The following is a 12,574-nucleotide window of genomic DNA, read 5'->3' as shown; positions in this document are numbered from 1 at the left end:
AGATTGTTTCGATGTTGTGGAAGTCCAGAATGAGGGGTCACAATTTAAGGATAAGGGGAAGCCTTTTAGGACCGAGATGAGGAAAATCTTCTTCACACAGAAAGTGGTGAATCTGTGGAATTCTCTGCCACAGGAAACAGTTGAGGCTGGTTCATTGGCTATATCTAAGAGTAAGTTAGATATGGCCCTTGTGGCTAAAGGTATCGGGGGTATGGAGAGAAAGCAGGTACAGGGTTCTGAGTTGGGTGATCAGCCATGATCATACTGAATGGCGGTGCAGGCTCGAAGGGCCAAATGGCCTACTCCTGCACCTATTTTCTATGTTTCTATGTTACTATCCTGGGGGGCAGATTTGATAGAGCTGTTGGTGAGGGTTTAAACTAGTTTGGCAAGAGGGTGGGAATCAGAATATGAGAGCAGAGATTAGGGTAGAAGGACAAGGGCATGATGCTATGTGTTTTGAGTTGGTGAGGAATGACAGCCAGGGGACAAAACATAAATGTAGCCATTTAGAGGGGTTGAGATGTGTCTATTCCAATGTTAGGAGTATTAGGAATAAAGGGGATGAACTTAGAGCACGGATCAGTATGTGGGACTACGATGTTGTGGCCATTACTGAAACTTGGTTGGAGGAAGGGCAGAATTGGCTGATGCAGGTACCAGGGTTCAGGTGTTTTAAAAGCAATAGGAAGTGAGGTAGAAAAGGTGGGGGGAGTGGCATTGCTGCTCAGGGATAGTATCACGGCTATAGGAAGGGAGGACATTGAGAGGGGCAGAGGGAGTGTCCACTGAGTCGGTGTGGGTGGAAGTCAGAAATAGGAAGGGATCAATCACTGTGCTGGGAGTAGTCTATAGGCCCCCAAAAAGCTCTTGGGACACCGAGGACCAGATAAGCAGGCAGATTTTAGAATGATGCAGGAAATACAGGGTTGTAATTATGGGTGATTTCAACTTCCCTCATATTGACTGGCACCTCCTGAGTGCAAGGGGGATAGATGGGGCTGAATTTGTCAGGTGTGTTCAAGAAGGATTCCTGACACAGTATGTGGACCGGCCAACGAGAGGAGAGGCCATACTGGATCTAGTTCTGGGTAATGAACCTGGTCAGGTGACAGACCTATCGGTGGGGAAGCATTTTGGTGAAAGTGACCACAACTCCCTTAGCTTCAGCATAGCTATGGAAAAGGATAAAAACAGATAAAATGGGAAAGTGCTTAACTGGGGAAGGGCTAACTGTGAAGGGATGAGGCAGGAACTAGCGAGAGTAAATTGGAAACAGATGTTCAAGGGTGAAAGCACAAAAGTAATGTGGAGGAAGTTTGGGGACCACTTGTGCTGGGTCAGGATAGGTATGTCCCACTGAGGCAAGGAAAAATGGTAGGAAAAGGGAACAGTGGCTGATGAAACACGTGAAGCAACTCGTCAAGAGGAAGAAGGAAGCATATGTTCGAAATAAGAAGCAGGTAGCAGGTGGGGCTTATGAGAAATATAGGGTAGCCAGGAAGGAGGTTAAGAAAGGACTTAGGAGAGCTCGAAGGGGGCATGAGAAGGCCTTGGCATGTAGGATTAAGGAGAACCCCAAGACGTTCCATGCATACGCGAAGAACAGAAGGATGACAAGAATGAAGGTGGGGCCGCTAAAGGATAAAGAAGGCAACATGTGCCTGGAGGCGGACGAGGTTGGGGAGGTCCTAAATGAATACTATGCTTCAGTATTCACAAGTGAAAAGGACCTTGATCAGGGTGAGATCGAAACAGAACAGGCCTGTGTGCTGGACAATGTGGAGATTAAGGAAGAAGTGTTGAATCTTCTTAAAATCATCAAGATTGATAAGTCTTCAGGGCCAGACATGATATACCCCAGGTTGCTGTGGGAAGTGAGAGAAGAGATCGCTGGAGCAGCAGCTATGATCTTTGAATCCTCTTTAGCTGCAGGGGAGGTGCCAGAGGATTGGAGAATGGCAAATGTAGTTCCCTTGTTTAAAAAAGGTAATAGGGAGAATCCTGGGAACTATAGACCGGTGAGTCTTACGTTGGTGGTCTGCAAACTATTGGAAAGGATTCTTAAGTATAGGATCTATTAGCATTTGGAGAAGTATAGTCTACTCATGGATAGTCAACATGGCTTTGTGCAGGGAAGGTCATGCCTCACGAGCCTAATTGAGTTTTTTGAAGAGGTAACAAAAGAAATGGGTGAGGGTAGGACAGTAGATGTGGTCTACAAGGATTTTAGCTAGGCATTTGACAAGGTCCTCCACGAGAGACTCATCCAGAAAGTCATGAGGCATGGGATCAGTGGAACCTTGGCTGTTTGGATAAAAAAATTGGCTTACAGGAAGAAAACAGAGGGTAGTTGTGGAAGGAAAGTATTCTGCCTCGAGGTCGGTGACTAGTGGAGTGCTGCAAGGATCCCCTGCTCTTTGTGATTTTTATAAATGACCTGGACGAAGAGGCGGAAGGATGGATGGGTAAGTTTGCGAATGACCCGAAGATTGGAGGAATTGTGGATGGAGCTGTAGGTTGTTGAAGGTTACAAGAGGATATAGACAGGATGCAGAGTTGGGCAGAAAAATGGCAGATGGAGTTCAATCTCCATCTGTGAGGTGATGCATTTTGGAAGGACAAATCAGAAGGCTGAGTACAGGGTTAATGGTCAGTTACTTAAGACAGTGGATGAGCAGGAGGACCTTGGGGTTCAAATCCATACATCCCTCAAGGTTACTGCACAGGTTGATAGGATAGTTAGGAAAGCCTCCTAAGCTTATGCTAGGCTTCATTAATAGGATTGAGTTCAAGAGTAGAGAGGTCATGTTGCAACTCGACAAACCTCTGGTGAGACCACACTTTGAGTATTGTGTTCATTTCTGGTCACCTCACTATAGGAAGGATGTGGAAGCTATGGAGAGCATGCAGAGGAGATTTATCAGGATGTTGCCTGGATTGGAAAACAGGTCTTATGAGACAAGGTTAGCAGAGCTGGGACTTTTCTCTTTGGAGCGTAGAAGAATGAGAGGGGACTTGATAGAGGTCTACAAGATTATGAGAGGCATAGATAGGGTGGATAGTCAGTACCTGTTTCCCAGGGCACCAATAGCAAATACCAGAGGGCGGATGTACAAAGTTAAGGGAGGGAAGTTTAGGGGAGAGATCAGGGGTAGGTTTTTTACACAGAGGGTTGTAGGTGCCTGGAATGCCTTGCCAGGGATGGTGGTGGAGGCCTCACCAACTACTGTGTAACCTGGAGCTGTTCAGAGACGAGGAGGTCCTCCAGTGCTGCTGGTGTTGAATCAGAAACAGGAGGGAGTTCTGCAAATGCTGGAAATCCAAGCAACACACACAAAATGCTGGAGGAACTCAGCAGGCCAGGCAGCATGTATGGGAAAAAAAAGTCGGCGATTCACTCCAAAATCCATAAATGCTGCCTATTCTGCTGAGTTCCTCCAACAGTTCGTGTGTGCTGTAGATGTCGACGCGGCCGATGGGACAGAGGATAAGGTCTTCCGAGATTGCAGGTGGCGCTGCGGGCGAGGTCCTCCAGGATAGCCGATGGGGAGGAGGATAAGGTCCTCCAGTGCAGCCGATGGGGAGGAGGACAAGGTTCTTCAGGACTGCGAATATCGCTGTGAAAGAGGTCCTCTAAGATGTCAGGTGAAGCAATGGAAGGCACCACTGTGAAAGAAATCTTCCAAGGCTGCGGGTTCGCTGCCACCGAGGTCCTCCAAGACAGCAGATGTCGCTACGGAGAGGGTCCTCCAAGACAGCAGATGTCGCTACGGAGAGGGTCCTCCAGGTTGTCGAGTGTCGCTACGGACGGGGTCCTCCAGGACATTAGGTGGCACTGTGAACTCGTACTTCGAGACAGCTGATTGGGCTGCCGAACAGGTCCTCCAGGACTGCGAGTGTCGCTGCGTTAGGAGCCCAGCAGGACTGTGTACGAGGTACTCCAGGGCTATTGGTGGCGCTGCTGTCGAGATCATCTAGGGAGGCTAGAAGAGAGGGGTTACGCAACGGCGCGTTAGTCCTCGGCCCATATTTGACGTGAGGGTCTGCGGTTCTTCCGCCCGCCGGGTGCCCAGACCCAGGCAGCAGACTACGGGGTTCCGGTAACAGAGGCGCGATGCCGGGCCAGGACCAGCAGCAGAGTGAGCTGCTGGTGGGGCCTAGGAGGTGGCTGGGTCTCGGGCTCCTGCTGCTGGTCTGCCTCTTCCTCCAGCTGCTTCTCAACATCTGGTTGCTATGTGCCTGGGTGCTGCTACTGTTGTTAGGGGGCTGGCTGGGTTCGCAGTTGGTGCTCAGCCCCACCAGCCTGGTGCACCTGGAGAGGTTCATCAGCCTGGAGCCCTGGCCCAGCCAGGCAGACTCCAAGGTGCTGCTGGCCCGAGAGGTTGAAGACACTATCAGCAAAATCATCAGGGACTTCGTCAGCTGCTGGTACAAAACCGTGAGCCAGGAGCCAGAGTTTGTGGACGAGGTTCAGAAAGCCATGCAGGCCATGGCGATGGAGCTCCAGAGAAGGATGGAGGGGGTGGACAGGAAGGCACTGGCGCGGAAGGTGCTCCTCTTATGTGGCTCCCACCTGGAGGTTTACATGAAGGTAAAGAGGACAAAGTGTGAGAAGATCGCCCATCAGCGAGGGTTGGATTCTGTGTGGAAAACATATTGCAAACTGAGCAAGCCCCACATTGCCCTGCAGAGCCCTGCCACTGAAACAAATTATGCACGGGGCATTGTTGATTTGCTGCTGTACGTATTGGTGCCCTTTCCCAACTTGGAAACTAGGACAGGGAGGTTTGTTGTGAGGGAACTTATCATGTGCAATGTGCTTCTACCCCTGATAAGAAAAATGTCAGACCCAGACTGGATAAATGGTATCATAATAGACATAGTCATGAAGGCAAGCAAGAAGACTGTTAATGTGGTGGAGCAGCCTTTGCGTCTGGAAGTACCAACTTCTTTACACTTGAACCCCCAAACGGAGACAAATGATAAGTTACCAACTCCCAGAACTGCTGATTCTCTTAGTAATGATGTTGATGGTTTGGAGCTGAATATGGAGGAGGCTGATGCATCAGTAGAAGTGATTAAACCAAATGATAGAATTGATCAATCCTCAGAAACTATAACCAATCGCTTTGATCACGAGAGGCCAGATAAATTAAACCTTTTCTATTCGTGTGAGGAATTTGAACCTGAATCTCCGCATTCTGCTGTGGGAAGAGAGTCCACTGAGTCTTTAATGTTTTCAATGGCTGATGAACTGGCTGTGGACAGGTTATCTCCAGCAGAATTAACTAATGCTTCCTATGGGGCAGAAGGTGCAAGCGATGATGAACTAATTATTGGCGAATCGGCACTTCCGAAGGCAGATGTTACCTTGCCATCGTTTGACCAAAATCCAGTTTCTCTGGGGCCTGAGCATGTTCTTGAAGATACCAATGAGAAAGATGACACTCCAGCTAAGTTAGTCAACTCCACATCAGCTCTGGCTCATGAGACTATCCGAATTCTCTCCAGGCGGCAGTCATTTCAGGAGAAAGAATCGATTCCAGCAGATGGTTCAACCTGTAACTCTTTAGAGGTTGTACCTGCAGGACCCGCGCTTGCATCGTCCCCGACGTCAGTCAGTGTGCCCACCTACAGTTTCGAACCAATTTGCAGTCCGGATACCCCAGTGGTAATTCACAATCTGAGAATCAGTGGAACAATCACAGCAAAAGAACACAGAGCAGGTGGATTTCATCCTTACACCTTGTACACTATTAAGGCAAGTCACTGGAAAACGATGAATCAATATCAGGGCATCAAGGGTTACAGGGAGAAGGAGGTTGGGAGAGATAATAAATCAGCCATGATGGAATGGCGGAACAGACTTGATGAGCTAAATGGCCTAATTGTGCTCCTGTGTCTTATGGTTTTAAATTACTGGTAAATACCAAGTTGCTGGGTTTTGAGAGTTTGTGACTCCTCTGATAAAGTGTCTGAGCTTAATTCAATATGGTCACAAAGTAGTTGTGTGACTGGGCAAGTAATTTCCTTTTACTCCTTTATGTGTTGCTTATGGCTCCAGTTAAGCCAGTATTCATTCATTCATTAATTTATCCATCTATCCATCCAGGTCAGAGGGAGGAACGGTGGCGTAGTGGTTAGCACAATGCTTTATAGTACCAGTAACCTGGGTTCAATTTCTGCTGCTGTTTGTGAGGAGTTGGTATGTTCTCCCTATGATCACGTGGGGTTCCTCTGGGTCCTCTGGTTTTCTCCCACGGTCCAAGGGCGTACCAGTTGGTAGGTTATTGGAAATTATCCAGTGATTAGACTGTGATTAAATGTGGATTGGTGGGCGGTGTGGCTCATAGTGACAGAAAGGCGTATTTCACCCCATATTGCAATAAAATAAATATCTATCTATATCTGCACAGTGTGGAATAGACCCTTCTAGCCCAATGTGTCACACCACCCAGCACCCCTGACTTAACCCTAGCCTAATCACAGAACAAATTACATTGACCAATTAACCTAACGACTGGTACACCCTATCCTCACTATATGCGGGGGATACGTTCCTCGCAGTCGGCACATAATGTGAATAATTGTTTAAATGGAGAAAATAGGGATACATTCCAGAGGGCTTCCTAAATACATTTTATCAGTAATTTATTCACATTTTCATACCAATACGACACAAAAGCAGTACCACAAGGTGCATTTGTATTATATTTAATCAATTTAAGGTAATATTCAATGTAATAAATCATAGAAAGTTAACATACTAGGGTGTACAGTACTCACCAACAGTGGCAGGCGTGTTCGCTCTGGGAGATGAGTGGTTGTGGTGTCGGGCAGCTTTACACAGATAAGGTGGATGGTTGTGGGTCGTCAGGATCATATGAAGCACAGCAAGGGGTGAAGGAAGACTCAGAACTCTTAGAACTGCCAGCACCAGTTTGAAGAAAGTGGTGAGGGTTGTTTGCTTGGCAGTATTTTGTTTTTCAGCATAAATTTGCTTGTCGGGAAGAAGGGTTGATGGCAGGGAACAACTGAAATACTGACTCCGTTTTAAACTTGGGTCCTTGTCCATCGCCATTTGTGCCAAGTGTTCCGACTTCCAACATTCCCTCACTGTTGGCAAACTCCCCGGATTTTCAAAATCATCTGTTGCTTGCAGCATCTGAGAGATAGTTTGCCGTAAAAAAGAAATACACCTTGAATGTGGATCACACCTTAGTTGAGTGGTTGAATCAGCGATGTTGTGTTAGGTGGCAGGAAATGCACTGTTATATTACAATGAATGCTGTCCAAATGTTTAGAATGGGCTGGTGCATTGTCAAGCAACAGAAGAACTTTAAAGGCAAGATTCTGTTCCTGCCAGCAGCGTCCCAGAACTGTGTTACCTTCACCTGATGCCGCGCTGTTTATAATTTCCAACTTTTTTTTCAAGTGTTAAAGCGGTTCTCTGTCGCTCGGCTGATGGCCCAGGACATGACATTGGACGCTTAGGAGGCATAGTTAAATATTTCAAGCACAAAATCACTGCACTGTAGGTAAAACCAACAAAAGTTTAAGAGCGCAAGATCGTACATCCACATCTTGCCAAAACCAACACGAGACGCGGGAGTGAGTCTGTGAGGTGTGCACACCTGACTTGTATTAGCAGGAAAGCGGTGCTCCTCACTTAACTGTGAGTCTTAGACGAATATAAGGAGACATTGGTAGAAATAGGTTCCTGTGAATCTGCATAGTCTGAAGACGCATATAACAAGGATAGGGTCTATGATCAATGCCTAATTTCCATGAAATGGATGGTGGTGAACAGCCACCATCAAGGTGACAAAAAGGTGGATGAAACGATCTGGCAAATGGAAAATGATTGGAATTGGCTTATTATTGTCACATTAGCAAGGTACAGTAAAAATCTTTAATTTCCATACAATCCATACAGATCATTTCACTTCAACAATGCATTGAGGGAGTACAATGGAAAACAATAACAGAATGCAGAATAAGGTGTTAGACTTACAGAGAAGGTGAGCACAGGTAGACAGTGAGATTATGGCCAAGACAAGGAAGACTGTAAGCTCGAACCTCCTTCGTGTTCTCGGGGAATGTTCCATGCTTTAGTCACAGTGGGATAGAGGCTGTCTATGAGCCTGGTGGTCTGTGCTTTCTGGCTTTTGTATTTTCAGCTCTTGCTTTTTATGTTGAACTAGTAAAGATGAAAATCAAAGACAGAATGCAGAATAAAGTGTTACAGTTACAGAGAAAGTGCAATGTAGGCAGAAATTAAAATGCATAAGAAGATAGATTGTGAAGCCAAGAGTCCGTGTTACTGTACAAGGGGACTGTTCAATACTGAACAGTGGGGTCAAAGGAGAAGGAATGAAAAACCAGCACGTTATCTCGTCTTGAGAGATTGCGATGCAGTGGGATGCAGAAGGGTTGGTGCAGAGTAAAATAGAACTTTATTGTTATTGTTCAGGTGCTTCTCTGGTCCATGTAAAACAGATATTTGCAATGCTTTATTTTAAAAATGATCCCATATTTACATGCAACAAGTGACTTCAGTAGTCCATAACACTCCAAGGCCATTGGAAAGCTGGGGTGTCGCGTTATTTAGCTGCATAACAGCCCTCAGGAAGAAGCTGTTTATCAGTCTTACTGCCTTGCCTTGGGTAAGATGTTACTGTATCTCCTACCAGATGGCAGGAGATTGAACAGACAGTGTCCGGGATGGGATGGGCCCTTAATGATGTTATGAGCGCATCGTAGCTATTGAGAATTGTAGATTGTCTCCAGGGTTGGTAGTTGAATCCCAATGATGTGCTGAGCATGCCTAGTCACTAACTGCCAGACTGCAGTGACAGCAGATAATAAAGAAAGCTTATAGAATATGATGGTTTATCACTACAGGAACCGAACACAAAAATAAAGAGATATTCACCAATCGCTTTTCTCGTCCATGTACATGAGTGCTCTACCATTCACCAATTAAGGCCTGGCAAAGTGACACTTGTCTGTATTAAATCCCATCTGTCATTTTTGGCCTATTTTTTCAGTTGGTCCAGATCACACTGTGCAAGCTGTGATCCGGATCAGTGAGTGGGCCTCTACTCGCTGGAATTAGAAGCATGAGGGTGACCTCATTGAAACCTATTGAATGCTGGAATGTCTCTATATAGTGGATGTGGAGAGGATGTTTCCTATGATGGGGGTGTATAACATCAGAGAGCTCAGCCTCAGAATAGAGGGGCATCATTTAGAATGGAGATTAGTGAGTTCTTTAACCAGGGAGTGGTGAGTCTGTGGAATTTGTTGTCACAGGTGGCTGTGGAGGCCAAGTCATTGGGTATATTGGCCTCCCACTTACCAAACATCCCTTTTCGGAAAACAACCAATACACACTTGCCAGATCTTTTCTGATACCATCAAAATTGGCCTTTCTCCAACTTAGAATCTCAACCAGAGGATCAGCCTGTCCTCCATCATTGTCCTGAAATGAATGGAATTATAATCATTAGATCCAAAATATTGCCCAACGCACACTTCTGTTACCTGCCCTGTCTCATTCCGAAAGAGGAGATCCAGTATTGTGCTCTCTCTAGTTGGATCCCCTACATACTGACTAAGAAAACTTTCCTGAGTACATTTGATAAACTCTATGCCATCCAGTCCTTTTATAGTATGAAAGTCCTAGTTAATATGTGGAAAGTTAAAATCACCTACTATCACAACTTTGTGTTTCTCACAAAAGTTTGCTCCCCCTTTACAAATTTGCTCCTTTGAATCCTGTGGATTGCCTGGTGGTGTATAATATAATTACATTAATGTGGTCATCCCTTTCTTATTCCTCGGTTCTACCCATCATTAATGACCCCCATCACCCAGGACATGCCCTTTTCTCGTTGTTACCATCAGGAAGGAGGAACAGGAGACTGAAGGATTCAGGAACAGCTTCTTCCCTCTGCTGTCCAATTTCTGAATGGATTTTCATCCCATGAACACTACCTCACTTTTTTTAATTTCTATTTTGCACTACCTATTTAACTTAACTGTTGTATATTTCAATTCACAGACTTTTTTCTATTGTGATGTATTGTTTTGCCCTACTGATGCAAGAACAACAAATTTCATGACATACACGTGTGATATTAATTCTAATTCTGAATCAGTAGATGAGCGCTCCAGCCTGTCCTGTCTGAGTACTGGCATGATATTTTCTCTGACTGGTCATACTATACCTCCCCCTCTATCATGTCTAAAACAATGGGACCAGGGAACATTGAGCTGACAGTCCTGACCCTCTTGCAACCAAGTCCCACTAATGTCAACAATATCCTGATATAACAGTGACAGAATTAAATAAATAGACCAAGCTAGATAAAGACCTTATTCTAGAAGGCAGTCCCGACGAAGGGTCTTGGCCTGAAACATCGACTGCCTATTTCCCTTCATAAATGCTGCCTGACCTGCTGGTTCTCCCAGCATTTTGTATGTGTTGCTCAAGATTTCCAGCGTCTGCAGAATCTCTTGTCTCTTTATTTTATGAGACTTTCATTAACTCTCACATCATATTATCAGAGTTGGAAAGCACAAATCTAACTGGACAAAAGAATGTTGGAGTGGAGAAGTACAAAGCTGGAGGAAAAGTCTGTCTGGTCAGGAGTCAGGGACAGTGAATTATGGGCGTGTGTGTTACTTTGGAAGTCTGACGGCATTTGAGCTGCCCATAGAACTTTCTCAATGCAAACGATGCATTTCACTGTACATTTTGATTGACATTTGATAAATAAGGCTCATCTTTAATCTTGCATCATTAAGTTTTAATTATGTTTTTTTAAACATTGCTATTATCTACCCAGCTGTGTGTACAGCCCAACACTTTTAACACACCGACTTTAAGATTGGGGTTCATTTACCGCTGTTGTCTTTCAAGAGTTTGTAAACTCTTCCCTTGACCACGTGATTTTTCTTGCTTCTTCTGAAAACATTAGTTGGAATCAGTGACTTGTGGGCATGCTACGTAGGTGCCAGAAAGGTGGCAACATTTGCAGGCTACCCAGCACAATCCTTGCTGATTTGATTTGATTTGACAACTGGAGCTAATCTTTAAATGCAGTCAGTGTAAAGACGCAGGAAATTTCCGGCAGCTTTGCAGAAAGTAAATATTGAAAAGTTTTGGTGTTAGCATAGTGAATCGCTTGCTTTGCACTGACAGATATTTAATATTTAATGCTTATTTGTTCACAGTACGAAACAGCACTGGACACCGACAATCCCGGAACGCTACAGCAAGTGGCCTATCACACCGTTAATCGGCGGTACAGTGAATTCCTGAATTTGCAAACCAGGCTGGAGGAAAAGGCAGAGCTTCGTAAGCTCATGAAAAGTAAGGAGCACAACAATGCAACGGCGTGTCTGACTGGCTTGGTGGGGGGAAGGGAAAAGAAAACCTTCCATTTTTCACATTTCCTCAACATGGAAGGGGACATTTTCAAAGTTCAAAGATTCAAGTATGTCCATCTTCACTATATACTATCTTATGGCATTTGCAGGAAAATAAAGAAATACAACAGAATATATGAAAAATAACTATACATGGCAAAGAACAACAATGTGCAAAAGTCAAATTGCATAAATAACGTTGTACATACTCAGCAATACACATAAAACGCTGGAGGAACTCAACAGGTCAGGTAGCATCTATAACATCTATGGAATGGAATAAACAGTCAATGTTTCAGGTGGAGAGGCTTTTTCAGAACTGGGAAGGAAGGGGGAAGATGCCAGAATAAAAAGGTGGGGGATGGGAGGGGAAGGAGGATGGCTGGAAGGTGATAGGTGAAGGTAGGGAGGAAAAATAAAGGGCTGGTGAGGAAGGAATCTGAGAGGAGAGGAGAGTGGACCACAGGAGAGACAGAAGAGGGAGGGGATCCAGAGGGAGGAGAGAGGCAAGTGAGGAGATGAGGTAAGAGAACAGAGTATGGAATAGAAGCAGAGGTTTTATTTTACACAGAGAGTGGTGGGTTCCTGGAATGTGCTGCCTGGGGTGGTAGTAAAGGCAAATGTATTGGGGACTTTCAAGAGATGTTTAGATAGGCACATGAATGTGAGGAAAATGGATGGATATGGACATTGTGTAGGCAGAAGGGATTAGTTCAGTTGACCATTTGATGACTAATTTAATTGATTTGGCCTTTATGAATGGCCTGTTCCTGTGCTGTACTGTTCTGTGTTCTTATCTTCTATTTTATAAGCAAAGGATTTGTAGAGGAAACACTTTAGTAAATTTAAAATGGAACTTGATCGGTGCTATAGGTGTACAAATCTGGTTTTCATTTCTGTAATTTGTGTGGATCTCTCTGGATTTAAGCAATGAGATGTTAATGCTTTTTAATGTTACTGAGTGGCACACTAGAGCCTGTTGATGATGGAATATGGAGCAACAAACAATTGGCTGGAAGAACTCAGCGGGTCAGGCAGCATCAATGTTGATGTAGGGACTTGAGCTGAAATGTCGACAGCCCTGAAGGGAGTTGTGGGCATCACAGGAACCAGCCTCCCCTTATGGTCTCTGTCA

General features: G+C 45.1%; 1 protein-coding gene across 1 annotated transcript in view; it reads left to right on the top strand.

The window, feature by feature from the left end:
• Window positions 1–3,925: 3,925 nt before the first annotated feature.
• The window catches only part of LOC132385210 (sorting nexin-19-like), a 196,741-nt gene continuing 188,092 nt past the window's right edge, over window positions 3,926–12,574 (top strand). The window contains exons 1-2 of the mRNA XM_059957124.1: window positions 3,926–5,764; window positions 11,245–11,383. Coding sequence (XP_059813107.1) covers window positions 4,118–5,764; window positions 11,245–11,383 — 1,786 coding nt within the window. The 5' untranslated portion in view covers window positions 3,926–4,117. The remainder of the gene's footprint in view (window positions 5,765–11,244; window positions 11,384–12,574) is intronic.

This window comes from Hypanus sabinus, chromosome X2 (genome assembly GCF_030144855.1).
Source record: "Hypanus sabinus isolate sHypSab1 chromosome X2, sHypSab1.hap1, whole genome shotgun sequence".
Lineage (NCBI taxonomy): Eukaryota > Metazoa > Chordata > Chondrichthyes > Myliobatiformes > Dasyatidae > Hypanus > Hypanus sabinus.
The sequence above is the reverse complement of the archived record's forward strand: the minus strand, read 5'-3'. Positions and strand labels throughout refer to the sequence as shown.